This window comes from Betta splendens, chromosome 14 (assembly GCF_900634795.4).
Source record: "Betta splendens chromosome 14, fBetSpl5.4, whole genome shotgun sequence".
Classification (NCBI taxonomy): domain Eukaryota; kingdom Metazoa; phylum Chordata; class Actinopteri; order Anabantiformes; family Osphronemidae; genus Betta; species Betta splendens.
Window position 1 is genome coordinate 13,068,977 of NC_040894.2, and position 21,805 is coordinate 13,090,781.

At 42.6% G+C, this 21,805-nt stretch overlaps 1 protein-coding gene across 1 annotated transcript in view; it reads right to left on the bottom strand.

The window, feature by feature from the left end:
* Positions 1–1,289: 1,289 nt before the first annotated feature.
* Positions 1,290–21,805, bottom strand: part of cxadr (CXADR Ig-like cell adhesion molecule) — a 30,973-nt gene continuing 10,457 nt past the window's right edge. Inside the window, exons 2-7 of the mRNA XM_029173657.3 lie at positions 12,806–12,975; positions 9,240–9,444; positions 6,141–6,296; positions 5,925–6,047; positions 4,837–4,975; positions 1,290–3,730 (exon numbers count right to left, since the gene is read on the bottom strand). Coding sequence (XP_029029490.1) covers positions 3,448–3,730; positions 4,837–4,975; positions 5,925–6,047; positions 6,141–6,296; positions 9,240–9,444; positions 12,806–12,975 — 1,076 coding nt within the window. The 3' untranslated portion in view covers positions 1,290–3,447. The remainder of the gene's footprint in view (positions 3,731–4,836; positions 4,976–5,924; positions 6,048–6,140; positions 6,297–9,239; positions 9,445–12,805; positions 12,976–21,805) is intronic.

Genomic DNA, 21,805 nt, shown 5'->3' on the forward strand with positions numbered 1-21,805 from the left:
CCCGCTCTACAAGATAAATCATCCCTCCAGCAGCCGGCTGAGACTGTGTACAACCAGATAAGGTTGCCAAGGAAACCCTCGTGGAGAAGTCCTTCTCCCCCCTTCGCTATACAGCCTCCTTGATCTTTGCAAACAATTAATACCCTATCGAGACAGAAGGGTGGGAGCTGGGGAAGTGGGAAGCAGTCACAAATCCCTAAGTGCTTAGCAAAACGCCACTCTCTCCCTTCAGCTATGTGAACCAGGTAAAAATGTCTCAGATGCATTTCTGGAACTGGGGGACACTGAGGGATGATGCATGGCTCAATTGGAGATAATTTCAATGAGAGAGCATCGTTTAGCCCATGAATCTAATCTACATACACGCAGCAGTACACGTCGCTAATGTGCTTTTAATGAATGTTTTGAATGCACAACCTTAAAATGGGCCGCGCGAAGCCCAGCTGATGTGATTGCGGTGGTTTACCAGCAGCAGGACAAAGCAGGGAGCCCCTGATGTGCAGAGCCGCTGGGGGAGCTATTAGGATCTATGAGTGACTTCGACTGGCCACAGATCAATGCTCTGGAGCACTATCTATTACGGACATCCAATTATAGCAATGGCGGTTCGCTTAGCGCTGCTACTAAGTGCTTCAGTCTTTTTATCAACCACCTGTCAACAGCCTGCACACAGTGGAGCTATTGGCTAATAATCAGCCTTCCATCTATCTACAGTGTCCATCCACATGTTAACATCGCCAGTGTGTGTTGTTAGGTCTATAAATAGCAGAGGCGGCAGTGGCCACACTAGTGCCTGCATGATGTGTTCCTTGGCCATTAACAAGATTTTCCACATCATTCAGCATAGTTAATTACAAAGCTAATTTTGGACAACTTTGATTAGTGCTGGCTTGCAATGGAAGTAATTAACCACCACATTAACTAAGAGAAGAAATTGGTGGTAATTGAAAAAAAAAAGAAGCTAAGCCAATGTTGAAACGAACGCCCTCGGTGCGGCCCCACGACGGGCCTGCAGGACGAGGGGTCGGCCTTTCTGTGTGGCAAACGTTAGACATGGCAACATGCGACGGCCTGCTCCGTTGATTAATTACAGTCATTAAGCGGTTAGAAAGTCACCTCACCTGGTGTTAGGAGTGGAATTCAACAGCTGATTAAAATTAATTGCAGGCGCAAAGCGGCAGGAGATTGCATCCCTGGAGAGACTGCGCTGCCGGAGTAAAGAGAAATGAAGTTGTGTTAATGTTCAAAACGAGCGTCTGCTCGTGCTGTAAACAAACAAATATGGTTGCTTAGAATTTCACATCTTTTATTATTCAAAAATACAGCACAAAAATACACACAAAGAAAAAAAGAGGTCTTCACGCAGTGTGCAAACCAAAAAGGAGATGTTCATACAGTATTAATATGGAGATTTATAAGCTAGTTAATATTGTTAGTAGTTCCTTGTTCTGAGCATAAAGGACAGTAACCAGATCACCTTCCCAAGAGCTCTGTACAGTTTTTCAGCAGAAGAAAGCCAAACTAGATGCCATTACCCCTTAAACTGTAGAATTCACCCAAGAAAACCTACAACTCACACACACGCACAGTCTCTCATACACACACACATACACACACCTCCATTCATACCAGGGAACATTTATGTCGCACTGACAAGTCACTCCTCTTCTAATTGAGATACAGATTTGCTACAGCTGATCATCACATTTACTTACGAATATTATTTGATTTTGCAGTGATTAGATAGGATTACTCTGACAGAATATTTATACGTACAGCCACAGACACATGTTAGAAAACAACACAGGTCATGATATGGAATACAAACACTTGAAGTCAAAGATAAAGCTTTCAATAAGCTGCAGGGGAATCTGTGTGAGCTGAGTGGGTGTGGGAAAAAAACTAGACCTGATCAAGGCAACAGGAAGCAATCACCAGGCTCACTGATTGTTAGGCTGGATATGTAGGACGATGCTACTGCACAGAGCACAACACGCATTGTTGGGTGTGCTTTGACATTAGTCGACTGGGTCTGAAAGGCACAATACAAGTTAATAGAATCCAGCTGTGAGGGCTGTGCAGAGGTGAACTGAGGTGAGTAAGGCAAAAGGAAGGAACAGAATAAGGCGTCAAGAGCAGAGAAGCCATCTTCATGTAGACTTTTCTAGAGTAGCATGAAACAGAAGAATGGGTGTGGTTTAACAGAACCTATGCACTTCTTAATTGGACTGATGACTTATATCATATAGCTGCGAGGTTGACACAGTGAAGCCTTTGTTCACCTACACAGGCTTCACATCCTTCATTTAAAAGTCCAATTAACACTGACCACAGGGAAGTTCATCAACATGTTTGCTCTTCATAACGTGACTGCAAAAAAATGTGGGATTACACACTGTTATGGCAGCTCTGAGGGAGTGACTGCCACGGTGCTCCTGTTATGTGTGTGAGGTTGGGATGGTCTAATTGTACTAGTGGTCACAGGGTCTGGGGACCCTTTGACAATCAAACACAATTCAAGTTGATTGCTCAGTGAACCTTGAGGTCCAGCTGTACACCATCCCCTCTAGGATCTATGGAGGTGGGATGGACATTGGTCTTTTATTGTCTAAGCTTGGTCAAGAAGCAATAATCCACCCAATCACAGGGTTTAAGCTTGAACCTCCCCCTCACAACCAACCAACCCTGTTGATTTCAGGCCCCCGCCTAAGCTTGGACTGGCATATTCAAACAGCCGACGGTTGAACTTAAGATGGCTGACCTACAAACACCACAGCGTTTTCAGCCCAGTTCAAAGAAAAGTTCAAACGATAAATTGTCCCTTTGTTTCTGATTTTGTTTTGCCAAATCCCATTCATTCATATGAAAGAAAAATACATGATTAGAAACTGATCTGAACTGAATTCTAAATCTTATGCATTCATTGTGCATATGATGAATGAATTACACATTTTCCCAACTTCCATTCATATACATGAACCTATATTCACACATACACACAGCTGCAGTTTTATACATACATGCAGACATAGAGCTGACCGCTATGATCTGTGGTGAACTTACAGTATCAGCAAGGGCTGTCATCTTAAAAAACATGCACTCACTTATGTACAATATAATATGTATTCCAGCCACTTTACTCTAGTTCCACACTAATTCATATTTCTGAGAGAAAGTCCAAGAAGAAAAATTCTTTTTTTTCTTTTTCGTATATGATAAAAAGTTAATGTGCTCTGTTGTGATTCCAGTACAATTCAATTTTTTTTCCTTAGCACCACAGCAAAGCCAGGTCTTCAAAACAGGAGCATACTCCCGTTTGTAAATAATAGAGCTAAAAGTCAGGAGAGTCAATCCATCCCAACCCTTGCTTCATCTTCACTGGCTCGTGTCCCACGCCCTTCCTCCATTCCCTCCCCTCACTGCATGGTCCATTCGAGAGACGGCGTGCTAGACGATCGAGCCGTCCTTGTTCTGGGCAGGGATCATGACGGGGATGCCTCCCATGCGGCTTAGATTGGGGCCGCCCATCTTGGGAACAGTGGGCGGGGGCAGAGGTGCGTGGCTCGGTGGTCTCTCGTACTCCTCTGTCGAGGGGATCTTGTCATACTGCGGTTTCAGGGCGTACTCGTGCAGGTTGGAAGGTGACATGGAGCCCAGAGAGGAGCGCTGGCTGCCCACGGTGAAGCTGCGCGCAGTTGAAACACGGCTCTTTGGAGGAGGCACGTCTTCTCTGGGAGGAAACAGAGACAAACAGCACATTTAGACAATAAGACTAAGTCATAAATTCCCATCCAAGTGCTTACCTGTGTGTTAACAAAACAAAAAAATGAAAAACATTTTCATGATGTGTCATAAATTTTAATGAAGTTCAATGCTTGAAGTGAGATGTCTGGCACCTGCTGCCCACAGCAAGCAAACCAATGAATACTTAAGGAGTCTACAGGAGTCATTTCAAGAGCAAAACATGATTTGACTCAATAAGGAGGGGACAAAATAATTGCAGTTAGCTTGTTTGATTGGTTGGGGCAGCGTCTGCAATGCTCTGCCACACTGACTTTGTAATAGCCTGGAGAGATTGAACTGCGCAACCAAACACAGCGATGCCCTCTACTCCCTCTGCCACCACATTAACAACTAATAAGCAGCAATAATCCAGTTAAATGCTCAATCAAACTGAGCCTGAGGGGCCGGAGCTTGTTCAGTCTGTAGCTTCGTGCTGTGGTCTTTCAGCAAATGTGTGTTCTTGTGTATACGAGACAGGACCAGTGGCCTAATCCTCTTTGTCCTACAGCGTGAGCGGTGTCACATTGTGGTCTTCGACAGAGTCCACTTGCAGTCGAGCGATAGTAAGCCCAGTGGTTGTACAGAGCCTCTGGGCCGGATGGAGAATTGGATGGCAAGGGGTGGTTTAGGGTAGGTGGCTGTGGAGGGGAGGGAGCGGCAGACACGACACAGGATCCACAGAGCAAACAAAGCTTTCAAACTGATTACCACAGCTGTTTATTTGAGGAGGGGTAAAAAAAAAAAGGAAAACGCTGATGGAGAAAAACCATTTCATGGTAGCAGGGGCAGTTGGAGTGTGGGTGCGTGCGTGCGTGCGTGCGTGCGTGCGTGCGTGCGTGTGAGGGGGATGACTGGGTTACATTACATGAAGCTCAGGGAAATGATAATCTGTAATTTTTACCATGTTTTCCTTCAATACAGTATTACACAACCACGGTCACATTTTCCTTGATAAAGTAGATGTCGTAGCGATATGTGGTGTTACAAAATACTTTCCAATTACAAAGGAGCTCTGAGCATCTCTGTCCCAAATATCCTTTCAGGTTTTAGTACCTTATCTCATTGCAGATTTCCTTCTCGTACTTCTTCCTGCGACGGGCACGACAATAGCAGAAGAGGATGATAGCAATGATGAGGAGGAAGAGCAGTATAGCAATTATGACTCCTGCAATGGTGCCTGCAACGTTTGGGGCTGGACAACACAGAGAAGGTAGTTGTTAGAAGGTTAGAATATAAACACATAAACATTTATTTTCCCAAATGGATAATGTGTTTATGTGTTTAACATTTTCCAGTTTTAAAAGTATTCTTGTATTCACAGCATATTTTCCACACCTGCCTAAAACCTTTGCATCTCTCTCTATGTTATAAACTCTCTCTTTATGTTATAAACCAGACAGACAGACAGACAGACAGACAGACAGACAGACAGACAGACAGACAGACAGACAGACAGACAGACAGACAGACAGACAGACAGACAGACAGACAGACAGACAACCATTGGCTCAGTTTGCGAAGAGATGGTACATTTTTCTATTATATGGATGACATCATTTTAAATTAATGCCTGCAGGTACATAAAAGGTATGCCTGCCCACCAAGTAATTGCACTAAGCTCCTTTGTTCCCACAAATGAACCATTCTTGTGGGAACCGAAATAATCCAGTTTAGCCAAGCTACAGTTGGCCCGAATGGACGGAGGATGACAGCCTGCTGGCCGGAACTGCTTCTCGTTAATTAGCTGTAATCATTACTGGATCAATGTATTCACATAAAGTTAACCCGATTATGAAACACACATTCACATAATTTTCCATGCAAATGTTTATCTGGTCTTGAAATTATAACACATTTAATAGATTTGGAGTTTCAGTCAGATTAACAGGGGCTGGAGAGAATGTGTGTCCTACTATAATCAGCTACAATTATTGGCTTTAGGATGCTCAGTTTTCACGCCAGACCACATCCATAGCTGCGTAGAGCATCTTGCATGGTAGTGGACCGGCCCAGTCATTTTTGAGATGCTGTTTCACAACATTCTTTGTACTCCTGAAGTGCATATCAGATCTTCCCTGTTTTGAGTAAATGAGTCACAGCCACAAATCTAATTGTGAACATGAATCTTTTGGGACACTCACGAGGAGTTACGTTGAGATTCATTATACACTGCTCAGTACCAACACGATTGCTGGCAGTGCAGCGGTAGGTGCCAGATGCACTTGCAGATGCATTCCTTATGTTAATGTTGCCTGTCACAGGATCTGTAGTGAGGGTGAAAAACACAATAGACAGATTAGGAAACATGTCAAGGACTTTTGGGAATACCTTGGAATTGGTGTTAAGGAGTCCATTACCTGACACAGCAGATGCAGGAAGAATCTTGCTGTCACTGGTCTTGTCCCAGGAGTAAACTAGGGGACTGGTGCCCTCTTTAGATGAACACTTCAGCACGATGTCTTTGCCTTCCTGCGTGGAGCCTTCGGCATAGCACTGGGGCCTGGATGGCTTCACTAGAGTACAAGGAGGTGATTAACAGAGGTGAAAAACAGAAGACATATCCAGGTGGTCGCATTAGCTGAAAGCAACACACTCCACCTGTTTACAGCCCTGTGAACAAGTTGTGTGTGTGTGCGTTGATTTCCTCACTCACCCAAAGGAGCAGTCATCAGCATAATGACAGAAGTAATCAGAATAATTGACACAGCTGCTGTCATTACAGGAGCTGTCAATTAGGATAATTGCAGAAAAATAAGGGTGCTGTGTACTAGTGAACACACAAGGGTGGAGGCAGAGATTTTTGTCGGAGAGCCCAACGTGTGCAAACACTCCACAGCCAGACTGTTGGCAGCAGATGAGATGGGGGGTTCAAATACAAACAGAGCTCCAAATTAAAAGCAGACCTAGACTCACAGTCAGCCATGAGAGGAGTTGAGAGGAGTTGGGAGGAGGGGGAGAGGAAAAGGCAACTATGAGGGGTGATATTTAGACAGAAAATCTGAGACCACATTCCAGTCTGTACTCTCTGCTCACTGACACAAAACTGAAATCAAGACGTGGTGATGGGTTCTGTAACAGAACAAACTACTTATGGATTAACAGTAGACGGACTAATATGATAAAACACAAACAGGGTCAGGAGGTAGAAAGCAAAGCAGAGTGGGCCAGTGGTTAAGGACAGGTGTTGGAGTGATAGGAGCTAAGGACACTGGCCTGCTCTTTAGTACTTTGACATTTGGCACATGAATGTGTGTGTTGAAGCAGAGACCAATGACATTTTGAATGGGTCTTTCAAAAAGGCGAAAGTCAACCAAGCATGTCTGACACAGCTTCTCATACTAGCACAACTATACAATGAGAAAAGGTATGGAGGTCAAATAAAAAGGTGACAGAGGCTGGAGGAGATCAGAGACAAGGCGATACAGCCAATCTGAGTCCAAACAGTTAGTAGAGATTTATGTGTTGCACGAGGCTATCTCAAGGGTGAGATAAGCAGAATGGAGTATCTAGATCGTTGCACTCGATGAGGTCATACAGTGCGCATGGCACAGGAAAACTGACTGTGGAGCCTTGCAGACAGATTGTGAATGTGATGAGGACTGCCTGCACTCCAGACAAGCAGAGCTCAGTCATTGGCTGTCGACAGTGTACCGGGCTACAGTCAAACAGTTGTGAGAGTTACTGACATGCAATGCACTCTGCAGGTGGCTACTCCCTCTACGTTAAAGTCAATGTCCAGCTGCAACCAGAGAACACACAGCGATGCCAAGTACTGTACAGTACCTGACATGGAGGTGTCAGCCTGTGTGTGCATGTGACGAGCCAGTGTAGAAACCGAGGGACACGCATATGCATGCGTGTCGTTCATGTTCTGAGGACAATTCACCTTGTGACAAGATCAACCTGAAGGTAAAATGCAGAGCAGGCAAGATGTCCTCGCCTCTCCTTGTCAGTGTTTCTTTGCTAAGAACACCCCTGCCCCAGGAGTCAATAGCCAGCAGCCTGTCAGCTTCGGTAGCCTCAAGCTATCACTCGCTCGCTCTCACGCACACACACGAGCAAAAGACATCTGCATTTAGTTTCTAATGACATTTAATTTGCTCTGCTTTAATGGCGGGCTGATGTTTATATGGCAGGATAGATGAAGAGGGAAAAACAATTAAAAGAAGATTACAGACCACTGCTTGACTCTTGACAGCTGATGATAAAAGTTAAATTATCATTAAATACTGAACACATCTTAGGGGCACAGAATTAGCTTGTGCATCATATTGTTACCATATCTGATAATTATCATAAATATGACAGCTATACTATACTTAAAAAAAAGGACTGACCACTATGTAAAAATAGTAATTAAAACCAATCAGCCTGCAAACCTAGTGCAGTAGGGAGGAATGGTGGGCAATGATAAAAGCCTGTTAAAGGTTAAGCAGTGATTAACTTTTTTATGTTGCTTCTGGTCACATTAATATGTACAAGATCCTCCCTGGGGCCACAGTCAGTGATTATTGGGTCAGTTGCAGTCACAATTAATGGCCAGGTTATTAATGGCCGAACATCTATTTTATTTGGTAACAGCTCATCAATTCTGTACCTTCAGAGGAACCATTTTTCCAACAGTGCATGACTTCCTAAGTCAGTCCTGGCGCAGCACAGACACATGTGCAGCCATTTTCTGTAGCACGTCCTATCTCTCTGTAGAAAGCACAAGCCCTTGTGATAACAGAGCCGCCACAACTGTGCGATTCACAGCTTATCCCACAACACAGACTAGCGTAGCGCATGTGGGTTTTATCTGAATATGCAAATACAAGTCAGGTTTCAGGAGGCAATTCTCTTTCAAAATCATTTAGTCAGCTGACCAAACAGCAAGGCCTGTGTGTTTGCCTACAGAGTGAATCATCTGACTTACACAACTCTGATGTGTCACCCGTTTCGGCATACATAATAAAAAGCCGAATGAGTGCAAAGGTTCCATTTATGAGCAAATTTTCATTTTAACAGAATAATGATGTAAACACTGACTATGATCTTTAATATTCCAGATTATTTGACTGCTGCATTAGCTAAGGTTCTGAGGAATATTTAATCATTTTATTTTATTAAATACCACTAGTGTATTGACAAATATTTATTATTGCAACTACAACAATGATAATGAGTAAAAACTAATTTCATTAAATACTATTTTTGTACTATTTTTTATTATTAAATTACCAAGTATTTGGTTAAAGTAAAAAGTCATTTTAGACATCTTCACAAAACATCTAGGGTCTATTCAGAACAGTGTCGCAGAGAGGGCAGTGCTCTATAGCCAGTGAAAATGTAATGCACTCGCTTTTAGAAAGAATTACATCAAAACTGCCAAGGAGGGCAAGGGATGTGTGATTTGGTGCATTTCTGGTTGACCTAACAGCAATAGTCTGTCCTGTTGTAGCAAATGCTCCACCTACCCATGACGATAAGAAGCATTTTCCTGCTGCGGATACCGGGAGCCTTCTTCACCTTGCATTGGTAGGTGCCCGAGTCGGACGCCTTCAGTCCTGTCACATTGATTGAGGCGTCTCCATTCTTTGGGTCAGCCGAGTTGAAGTGGACTCGACCCTTCATGGGGTCATAGTAGTCCTCATAGGCTCTGTCACCCGAGTACAGGATCACCTGGTCACATAAAGAAGGAGCAGAAAAGAAAGTATGAATGGTGCACTATGTTTGATTTATCTGCTGTAAATAAGAAAAGGCCTTGAAATGACAGTTTTCTGAAAGCAAAGGTGTTGCTCAATGAACCAACCAAAATATATGGAAGACAGAAAGCATCCTCCCTTTTATCTCTGCAATGCCCTTCAGCCTGTGCTGCTCTACTCTCTGTGCTTGAGAGGAATGAAGGTGGAACAAACAAAGCTACCACTGTGGACCCAAATCAACACCTGCTGTGTCAACAAAGACCAGTGGCCCCCAGTAGCTCCCCTCCTATTCCCCTTCAAGCATGCTGCAAGGAAATACCTAGAAATAAAAGCCAAGTAAAACGAACAACTATATTGCTCGAAGCAGGGTTGATTTCAGAGGCAAAACAACAAGAGGAGAAAAAAGCAAACAATGATAAGAGTTGTCATTCTCATTTAAACATAGACAGCGGTGTATTCCTTCACATTTCCATGGAGACAGTCATCAGCTGGCTTTTCTGTGCCAGAATCAACAAGTCACATACAAAGCAATATTCCTAGGTGCAAAGGAGGAGAAAGGAAAAAGTAAACACAGCAGACGAAGAACAAGTATAATGAACCCATCAGAGGAGCCAAAGCATTCGGGAGGAAGTGTAAGATAAGCAAAACAAAGGGAAACAGATTCACTGAGGTTCTATGGAAGCTACACCTACAGCTGCTGCTTGGTGTCCACTGGGAAGCACAGTTTCTGGCACTGGCCATCTTGTACTTATTAACCATGTAAACAGGTAATTCTGTTAAAATTCCACTTGGGTCTCAGAGGACAAAAACCTGCATTCAGTAACCTGAATGGAGACCAGAACAACAGCAGTGATATGTGAGATGAGGGCACAGAGGACAGGAAATTAAATGGCCCTAAGCTAAACCAGACAAGAACTCTCACTTGGGCTCAAGCACTTCTCAGGCACACGTGTCGGAACGGAGCGTGTGCACACCTCAAGCAGCAGCACAATAACCTTGAAAATCATGAGTCAATGGAAAAAAAGAAAATCTCATAAAGAACGTGGGAAATGAAAATGAAAAGGGCAAGCGACTAGACAAACTGGCGGGTAGGAAAAGACAGAAGAACGCCACTGTCGTGCTGTTTCGTAACCAAAAGGACACTCAATGATACCACCGCCACCTGGCCTGGCCGCTCTCAGTGGACAGATCATGCTGCAGAGGTAAGAGATCTCTATTGGCCAGGCTTAGTTACATTAGACACATGCAAAGATGAGGTCACTGTCACATGATGCTGTAGCTCCAGAAGGGAGGAGGAGGAAGAGAAGTGCCGATTATTTGAGAGGCAAAACGGAGCGCTGTGTGATACCTGCGTACTCTAAACAACCTGCAGTGTTGTATGTCTGCATCCCTACTGAGCGTTTTTTTACTTCAGTGACTCAACAGTACAGATACCACATGCTTTGACAGAAACGGCTCTTCTCCAAAATGATTCTCCAGGGTAAAGCAGGATCGCTACCTGGGAATGGAGTTAGTGTCCTTCACTGTTTTTGCAAAGCGTGACCCTGAGCACATACGATCTTTACTGATAAAAACAAAACAAGACGATTTCCATCCAACCGTGTCAAGGCTTTATGTCCAAATCCTCCAATACTGTGTCAACATACACAACCTCCTGTTACAATATCTTCAGTAAACAAAAGCCTCTGCTGCTGCATCCAAGGACAAAAGAGCCAGTTTGTACAACATGGGATAAAGCTATCTATTTTAATGTATTTTCCGGCACAAAAATCCCCTCCTATTCACACAGTTCACATTTGGTTTCATAATTATTTTCCTTGTTGTTCTCACACTGCTGGTAAATACTCAGGGCACACCCTCCTTTCAGCTAATCTGTAGCCAGGAAATGAGTGCCAAATGCAAATGATTTGTTACTGTAGGCATGCCTGGCATCTCTCATTCAAAGCCAACAGAGCAACATGCATTAGCTATGCTTCAATAGCCTCGAAAGGACCCTGATGATATGTGGGATATGCCAGGAGAGGGCCACCACTCCCCACCAGGTATTGGGACTGCATAGACAATGCTGTGGAATTACTTCTAAATGCATCAAAGAAAGGAAACGCAGCAGGGATTTATGGTTCATTAATATGAATCCAGTCCTTAATTTAAAAGTTACTTGCACTCGATGGCCACCACACAAGCCATTTGTGAGCTTGTAGTAGCAGGGTTTTATGTAACCCGGTGGACACCTTCCAGTGAGCAGCTCTTTACTTTAAAGTTTTATCTTTTATTCCTTAAAGAGCAGCCTAGATCGCTCTTGTCAAGCCATCTGAGCAAAGGTTTTGCCCAGTTTGCAACTGGGAGCCTCCAGTCTTAGATTTAGCCTAATTTCACTGAACATGGTCACATATAGTAAAGCATCCCCTTGGAGCTAATATGCTGCTAATTACAAAGAAGTTTCTCTGTGCATGACTTCATATTGGTTGAAGGCTATATTAATGTGAGTGCGTGTGTACATAGCGAACAAAATGAAATAGGTCAAGAAGAACAAATACGTTCAGAGAGAGACGTCTGGTCTGTTTAAAATGGTGTAAATGTTTGGTAACATTTAAAGGGTACATGTAATGTAAGAAATAAATGGCCACATTCAGATGAGAAGCCACACTGAACCCTCACCTCATCAATTCTCATACTTTACTACTAGTCCAGTTAGTGATTCTGAGAGAAATCATGGTAGGTCAGAAACTGATAGATGAGGGGTAATTGGTGTCTTTTTAATGACACATGTCCAGACTGTGAAGAAAGCAGTGACCAGAAGCAAAAGTCTGGATCTCCACCTGAGCAAGAGCAGAGACAGTGGAGTCAGCAGGGAGAAAGAGGACAGTGGGTGGATGACGGCCTCATGATGAGACTGTGACCTATTTCGAACATTTAGACAAAACAAGTAAAGCCACAGGGCAGTGTGGAATGGAGGCGAATGACAGTGGTTCTGTGGTAGCGTGGAGGACCGCCACATTGGAATCATCTGTAGCAAGAAGCTGTCTCTACAGCTTTGAAAGCCCTGAGGGCATGTGGGGTTTCTGTAGTGTTTTCTTAGTATTCCCTTTCCATGGCTATGGGCCATGCTGGAAATGATAGGCACTGCCTGCAAGAAAGAGAGCTCCCATCGCTCCCAACGTGAGTCTGTGAGAACGCTGCAGAGAACAAATGCTCTATACAAGTACAGCTACCTCAAATTACACGTGTACTGCAAATTGTATCTTTCCTAGCATCTCCTGACAATATGCGCCTAACCCTACAAATATCTGATGTATTTCAAATGTAACTGTAGTGGCAACATCTACATCAAGACATACCACTTTGTCCTCTTTCTGGTTGTCGGAGGACAGCAGGCTCCATTCGATGTCAAGGGGTCCAGAGTCTTCAGTGGCTAGAGAAAACTGGCAGTCTAGCTTCACACTTTGACCACTGGCCTTCTCTATGGATGTCGGCCCTGTAGATGTAATCTCTAGACCTGAGGCCAAACCTGGAAAGACAAGAAAGACCCAAGATGAATGATAACTAAAATGAATGCATTAACCTGAAAACAACAATTAATGAATGTCCTATGTACCGTACACATATGACAGCCACAATCATCTTAACAATGCCTGTGCCTGCTAACAGTTGAATTTGTTTTGCTCTAGTTTGATGCAAACCAGACCTTGCACTGTGGTAAGATCTGTGTATATAACCTTCATTTAAACATATAAAACTTAGTCCAGAGAAAGACACAAACATTTAGCCTAACAATAGGAAAAACAACTTCACACTTAAATAATAAATAAATTAACAACACATGAAGACACATGAAGATTGCTGAGGCTGCTTGCAACAAAACATTTCAAAATAATTTTTCATTGGCGTAGGTCAGGATAATATTATGTATCACTTTCAACTTCAGAGTTTTGACATACCACCTAGTAATAAAATCTACAACCAAGAAAGAACATCAAAACACTGTTTAAATAATCCACAGTATCATTAAACAGCAGGCGGAATTCATCTATTTTTCTTCTATTTCTTTTATTCTGGCAATGTCTTTTGTTCTTTGGCGGCCATAAGAGCCTTATTCCTTTATCTATTAAATGCACTTTCTATTCATAAATAGTTTGATCATGCTGAAATGAGATGAATCTCTGTAATTATGATTGGCTACTTTGAGCTTCAGAAATGAGAGAAAGATCATGTCTTAAAAGAGATGTGCCACTGGATCACACAGCCCTGGGGGCTGAAAGCACTGGTGTGATGGATAATCGCTTAAATTGCTTATATGGCTCATATTTGCTGTTTTATAAATGGAAATCATTTTAAACAAGGTGAAGAATGAGTGACAGGAGACCACAGAGTATAAATGCCCATGCTTGCATGTAAATTACATTATTTGAATACAAAATGAAAGTGGTTCCTGGGGACTTGCTTTGAGCTGTAGACGTCGGTTGACAAATGTTTTGATTTGAAGAACATGTCAGTCATAAAATAAATATGGGTACTTCCTGTTTGGGATACAAAGCACTTAAAATATGCATAATGTAAATCAAAACAGAATAAAACTAGCTCAGATGTAGAAATGGTGATCACCAAACTGAGGCAAGCTAATAAGAATTTATTCTTAGAACGAATAAACATAATTTCTCGGTAACATCGACTGGGTTAAGATTCTCCATTCAGTAAGACATTTAAGCCGTGGCAGGAACAGAGCCCATAGAGAATGGAGCTGTCACATGCTGCCTTGACACAGAAATCCTTCTGACAGCCTGCCACCTTCTAGCAAGCAAGCAGGGGAGCCAACAGCGTAAAAAAATGGAATCACCACAGTATGCTGCTACTACAAACCATCTAAATGTGCGAACACTGATCATGACACAGAGCAGATGAAGCCGAACGTTTCCGCTTAAACCACATGAGAGTTTGTTACTCCTACTTGAACCAGAATACCAGCATTTTCCAAGCATCTGCATCTCATTTAGCTGCTTTTACACTACCTGACAGGCAGATTCTGGCAACTGCAAACACTTAGTTACAGCATGATTAACCTATTTTCGCTTCCTGGAAAGGTCTTTTTATTTTGATTACAAGCATTCCGTAATAGAAAAGCAAACAAAAGAACGTGTCTATACAAACACAAAGGGACTGAAAATAGTATTGCATAGTTTTTCCATCAGACCTATGCACAGTGTGACTAAGGTCTAAAGTCATATTAGACATGCAACTGTTAGAACTACTGAGCTACAAGTGAGCTGGGCATGAGTGTCAAACTACACTCCTGAGACACAACTGAATGAAAATACTGCGAGCGAGACCAAGCATACACATACAGACTGACAATCTCTGTCACACCCACTATTGTTGAAGTCCCTGTTCACATCCGATATGCTACAACGCACGATCGCAGTGTTATTCCCAGGCCTCCGGTGCCACAGCTGGTTGTTTTGGCCCACAGATTTTGACAGACGCCCTTGATGAGAACGATTCATCGCCTTCAGCGGGGGACGGGAGAGATGTGCAGTAATATAGAGAAAGCTAAGATATGTGTCTATCACTGTCAGAACGGACTTGCAGCTTGGCATCTGTGTAAAAGAATGCCGTGTCAAGTCATCAAGCAGTTAAACAAGAACAAGAGGGAAGTTGCTTACATGAGGAAGAAAACAGCATTCTGAGACAGGAGTATTTAGCTGGAACAGCTTATCAGCGACTGTGTTCTCAGACACTGTCAAATTTAAAACAGTGACATAGCCTAGGCTGCATTAGTCTAACTATAGTTTAGCCAAAAGGCCAGAAAAGAATAGAATCTCAAAACAGCAAGAGGATAATGAGAGTGTAAAACCACATCTTTCTACAGAGATGCCCATGCTACTTTAGGTGCTAACACAAACTCCTTAAATGCATATAAGTGTGTTTTCGGGGATTTTAAATTAGGTGTTACACCTAATATTTCCTATTTTTTTAGTTTATTGCTGCCTAGAGCAAACCCTGTGATTGAGGGTGGTTTTGAACAGAACCGTCTGGAAATTATCATCTCCCACCTCTAGCTCTACTTATTGTGGAATAACAGAATAACAAACATCCGCCGAGCTCACATCGTGTTTATCAGTCACTATTGGGCATCCACAAGCGTATAAACAAATGTGTGAACCTTAGAGCGCTCGACTTCAAGCAGGAACAATTTTACCGAGCTCCAAGTCTCACTGCCACAGTGAGACAACACTCTATATAATCTGTGGCTTATACAGAATGACGTCAGACTTTATTTAGAGTAATGGCACCAGAGCTAGTGTACACACTTTCAGCTGATAAGAGAGACGATTATTACAGCTGTCAGGGAGCTGCCAGTAGTCCTGCATGTACACCGAACAGGCAACTATTTCCGTGAAGTGAGAATGCGTGTTCTATTGTGTGCATCAGGGGAGGGAGCACTGGTTAATTAAAAAGTCTGTCTTAATAACTATTCATAGCTGACTGTCTCTCTGAGTCCTAGTCCCTCATAGTCTCCATCATCTGACGCAGCACATCCCAGCGTGGTTACTTGGAGACTGGGAATGAGTATGAAACATTTAGGGTGTCAGAGGACTCCACCCTATACACCCACCGCTAGTTATTCACTCACCCTCCCCTCCTGTCCCTCCCTCTAACACACCCATGCCGTAGGAGTGTCAGTCTCCTAGGCCACCAATTCTCTCCAGTCCCACGGATTGTAACACGGCCACCCACCCCCTCCACCTTTGTCGGCATACAATGGGGAGCCAATCCTGTCTCCTGGCAACCAATCCCTCAGAGAAGGTTGCCGTGGTGCTTAAGAGACAGCGTGAGAGAGTCAGAGGTGAATAATCAGAGAGGGAGGTAAAGAGGGAGAAAGTAGTTACGAAGCTGGAAACAGTAGAATTATGAGAAGGAATGTTAACGTTACTTAAAAGAAAGTTGAAAGTCAACAAACTCAAAACTTTACAAACACCCACACAGTTTCATTAAACTAAAAGGTCATTGAACTAAAATAGTTGGCTATGGTAATAATATGAAACCTGCACTATCTGCACAGCTTTAATCACTGAAGTTTTGACTCAACTAGTCAAAATTCAGAGTTGTTTAAAAGACATCAAATCTTGTCCCAAAGCTTTCTTCAACTAAATTCAGATAAAACTGAAATTCTTATCGTTGGGCCTAAAAATCAGAGGGAGACACTACTGAGTCAGATAGCCACCCTGGATAGCATAACATTAGCTTCAGATTCTACTGTGAGGAACCTTGGTGTCATCTTTGACCAGGATCTCTCTTTTACGTCATACATTAAACAAATCCCCAGAACTGGCCTACTTTTACCTTAGAAATATAGCTAAAATCTGAAGCATCCTCTCATAGCGATGCAGAGAAACTGATTCATGCATTTGTTACCGCTGGGCGCCAGAGTTCTGACAGGACTTAGAAAGAGAGATTGCATTTCTCCTACATTAGCTTCTCTGCACTGGCTGCCTGTAAAATGTAGGATAGAATTTAAAATTCTCCTACTCACCTACAAAGTACTTAATGATAAAGCTCCTTCTTAACTTAAGGACCTCATAGTTCTTTATGCTCCGAGCAGAACACTTTGTTCTTAGGGTGCTGGGCTACTTGTGATTCCTAGAGTCTTTAAATGTAGAACGGGAGGCAGAGCTTTTAGCTACCAAGCTGCTCTCCTGTGGAACCAGCTCCCTGGGTCGAGGTTCGAGAAGCTGAAACACTCTCCACCTTTAAGATCAGGCTTAAAACCTAACTTTTTGATACAACTTATAGTAAGAGATGGTTCAGATCACTGGCAAGAATTGTTAGTCACAGGAACCATCTCTTAGTTAAGCTGCAATAGACATAGATTGGTGGAGGACTTAATTTATACACTGAGCTCCTCATTTTGTGTCTTTGTGTCTGTGATGAGCAGCTGTGGATCCAACCATCCTGCCTGTATCCAGTCCCTGGTCCAATCATCCTGCCTGTGCTCTGTTGTTGCTTGTTGTTGTTGCAGTGCTTTTCTCTCTCTCTATCCTCTCACCCCAACCGGTCAGGGCAGATGGCCGCCCACATTCAGCCTGGTTCTGCTGGAGGTTTCTTCCTCGTTAGAGAGGGAGTTTTTCCTCTCCACTGTTGCTATCAAATTAAAGGCTTACTGTATGTGGGGTCTGTTGGGTTTAGTTGTGTAAGGTCTTAAACCCTGCTATGTAAAGTGCCTTGAGATAACTTTGTTGGGATTTGGAGCTATATAAATAAAATTGAATTGAATTGAAGAAACAAGCAATTACATTTTATTAAAAGGACATCAACATAAATAATAAAATGTTTTACTCTATACACAAGCTGTGAGTCATAAATACATTGAGTCATCTATGGTCTACTGACTGCTTGAAAATGGTAATCACCATGTTGTGGGACAGTAATCTACTACGTAAACACACATGCAACCTGTTACTACTGAAAGTAGCAATCATAGTGAGCAGTAACAGCAATACCAAAACAGCGACATCTTCTCCCATCCACTGCATGCATGGATATGAACAGCAGAGGTTTGTCAGAGGTCCTTTGACAGACACAAGATTAAACTGTGGTGCAAGGAGCAGCTTCAGCAGACAGCAATAAAGCCTGAAACAAGGCGACAGTTTGACAAGCTAACCTTGTGACCCTTGTGCCTGCCAAACCCTGAGAGCATTGGCAGCGAGCAGAATGGATCATAAGCCTCTTTTGTTACTCTTTGACCCTAAACAGCATCCTTGGGAGTAAAGTCTGGAAAGCCAAGTCTTACTATGAGGAGATAAAGACAGCAGCTATTTTAAGCCACAGAGCAACAGCAACACGAAAAGTATGTGCTAAGTGAAAGGTGAACGACTTTACAGTCACTAGCTTTCACTCTGGTTTCTGTTAAAAGGTGTTCACATATCCCACAAAACAGGACAAACTGATATAAAAATATACTATATTAAAATATGTGTGTGTATATATATATATATATATATATAACTTATGTTTGTATTCTTTAAAAGATACTACTAAGTAAATGTAAATTCTATTCGAATAAAACAAACAAAGCCTTTGGCGAGTGCCGCTTATTTTCCTAGAAAGTCAGTGGTAGTGGGACAAACATTAGAGAGTCATTATAGTCATTATAGTAAAAGTGCAATCCGCGGGCTGGAATCAGCAAATTAAACAGCACAGACACTCTCCCCATCCTCAACAGGCAAGCCAATCCCCTGTGACCATGCCCAAGAACATCAATTATTACGAGCACAGCCGAGCATAACTTCATAACTTGGTTGCTGCGTAAAAAGAAGGCTCTGAATGCTCGCCCCACTGCCCCCACTGGAGCCATTCAATTTAAAGCCGTGTGGGTGCCCTCCGAGAAAGAGTGAGAGAGAGAGAGAGAAAGAGAGAGAGAGAGAGAGAGAGAGAGAGAGAGACAGACAGACAGACAGACAGAGACAGAGAGAGAGCTCAGCTGTGGCTGGCTAGGACTGTTGAACCATACTGATTGTGCTGTAATGCAGCCTGAAAGCTCCACTTGCCACACAGAGGAACATCAATTCCCAGTGTGGATGACCTAAAGGCTGTTTTGACATAATTGAACAATAAATGATGAAGGGGTGACAAATGACAGGCACTTTTCTTGGCCGCCTGAGCATTTGACAGCTTTCAGATGAGCCTATTGGGGATATAGTTAATGTCACTGCTTTGAATTTCTATGGGAAGCAATTTCTGCACGTATCCATGAATTAACCATAAACAATGACAGTGACATATTCCTCATTTTATTACTTAATTTATGTAAGGCCAGACGTTCTGTTTTATTAATGCCCCCACTATAGAGAGTTTTACAAATTTTATACTGATTCAAGTTAGAGCCGTTAAAAATATTTAAGGATAAAAGCAAAATTCACACTAGCCTGTTTATTATGACTGAAGTCATGGCCTAGAAAGTTGAACTCCCTTTAATCACAATACATTACAACTTTACAAGGTGTACGAAAGTAGATTAAAGTAGGAGTTTTCTATGTACTTAAAGCTGGAAACAAAGCAATAAAATCAGTCTGGCCAAGCCTTCTACAGCCTGTCTCTCTCCCATTTTCCCAATGGGTGGAGCCAGTTTTGTCTATAGCCCCCTACAGTAAAAGTCTTACAACACCTTTAGCATATTGAGTATTCCCTGCATTTGTCTGGGTGCTACTTTACGGTAGTACTATTTGTTCATGCAAACAAACAGGCTTGTGCCCTTCAGAATTCGTTGGAGCTCAGGAACATACTGGTGACAACGTGAAGCTGATAAAAAAGACGCCACTTCAAGAAGCAGTGCAGATAGTCCACTGATAACACCTTCATGGAAAAGCACAGCAGACATGCCAGCATTTTCATGTAAGAAGGAAATTAAATCCAAAAAGAGGTAAAGGTGCAGAACATGAGATAAGTCAAAGACAGAATGTTTGAGCCATGTTTAGAAAAACGCCTGTCTGTGAATGTAGTTGCAACACAGAGGAGACTCAGCCATTAAACAGCTGGAACGTTTTCTTCATTTAGAGATGCCAGAGGAGTAATTACAAAATCATGCTCTTTTCACTTTGCAGGGGGAAAAAACTATTCCCTGAGAGCAATTAGTGAACACGTGACAACTGTTTGTATGACTTGAATAATAGTGCAGACTAAATATGCAGAAATATTCCTCACAAACAAGCTTACACGACTCGTTGCCGCCTAATCCTTGTTACGGTGAGTGTATCAGTTCTGGGGGGGGGGGCAAGTTTGGGGGAGAAGGTGTAGAAACCAGAGGGGTGAGGCAGCAGTCAGGTATGTGCTGGCCAGAGATCACACCTCCTACATCTGCTATCAACTTGTATCTGTTTTGCAGACTGGATCTTAAACCTTACTTTTCACTGATGCATTAAATCTGCTTCCAGACCAGCTGACATGCCAGAATATCAAGTTGTCACTGCTAACAAAAGGGTTTTATTTGCATTATCTACATACAGAAATGAACATGCATGGAATTGTGTATGTAATGAAATGACTGATCACTACTGCGTCGTACATTTTCTAGAAAATAAAAAGAGGACCACAAAACACAAGTATGTGTGTATTGGGTGAAGCTCAGATCAAAGTAAGGTTGTTCAAAAAATATAACACTTAAACCAGGTATTTCTAGGCTTGTAGCGATTTCCTATTAAGTGAAAAATGAAAGCCAGATGTCTCAGTGGGGTGTAGTCATGGGGTGTCCCACACTATCCTGACACAGGAGTTTCTATGCTGTACTGCAGTCTATCCTAACCCCCATCCCCCAAAACAAATAAAGTGTCTGATACAGACCAGGCCCCTGCCTGAGCCCCTGCTCCAGCCTTTGTCCGGGCCCCAGGGCACAATGCCAGCTGTGATCAGGAGGCAGCGGTGCTGATCAAACATTGAGCCACAAGTGGAGCTACTTCATTCAGACTGTTGATGGACTTGTGCACATGTGTGATGCAGGAGACGCTCAAGTATAGTGTATACAGCAATGAACAAAAGGCTTCTCATGACTGCACTTAATTATAGCAGAGGAGAAAACAGGAGAAGTCAGCTTAAAGCAGCAGAGCGTGAATACCATACTAAAACATTCCCCATCAAGCACAAGGATAAATTAAGGATTAGCCTTTTCTGTAGCACAGTTCTCAATGTCCTTGATGTTGGAAATTTCTGAAAACTCAAAATCCTTGAAAAGGAAACAAATTTACAATTCTGGAAATTCCAACACGTTAAGTAAACTTAGTTCTAAGGTCTGACTAAACTTGGGAATAAAGATTTCCAATTACTGCCAAAGGTTTCTCATCCTTTGGAGAAAACTATACCAGCGGCTGATCTGTCTATCTCTCATTTATAACACCCTCTTAGTACCGCCTTAACAGGGTCCCTGACACTGTATGTCTGTTTTACTTGCTCGCTTCTATAGTAATAAAAATCAGAAGAAAGCATTACTGAAATTGGTATTAAATTAAGCGGTAGGAATCTCTCTGTGCCTGTCCCTCTCATTCTGCTTGCCTGCTTTTAGCCATTACTTAATATTTTCAAAAGGCTTTGCCTTTGAAGTGCAGGTGCCTGTCTTTTTGACTTGTGCATAGAGATGGATATTATAAATTATAATAACAACTAAAAGGCGGGTGAACATAGTGGTTTCAGGCCAATTCTCAAAATATTCTGTGAAACCTTTGCTATTTTTGATTTATTTAATCTGCTAGATAATACAATCACTGGTAGGCTGTTTCAGCATTATTTAGTGCTTATCATGGATGCTGACACTTTGGCCTTATTCAAACATATATTCTTTGTTGCTGCCAGGCTTG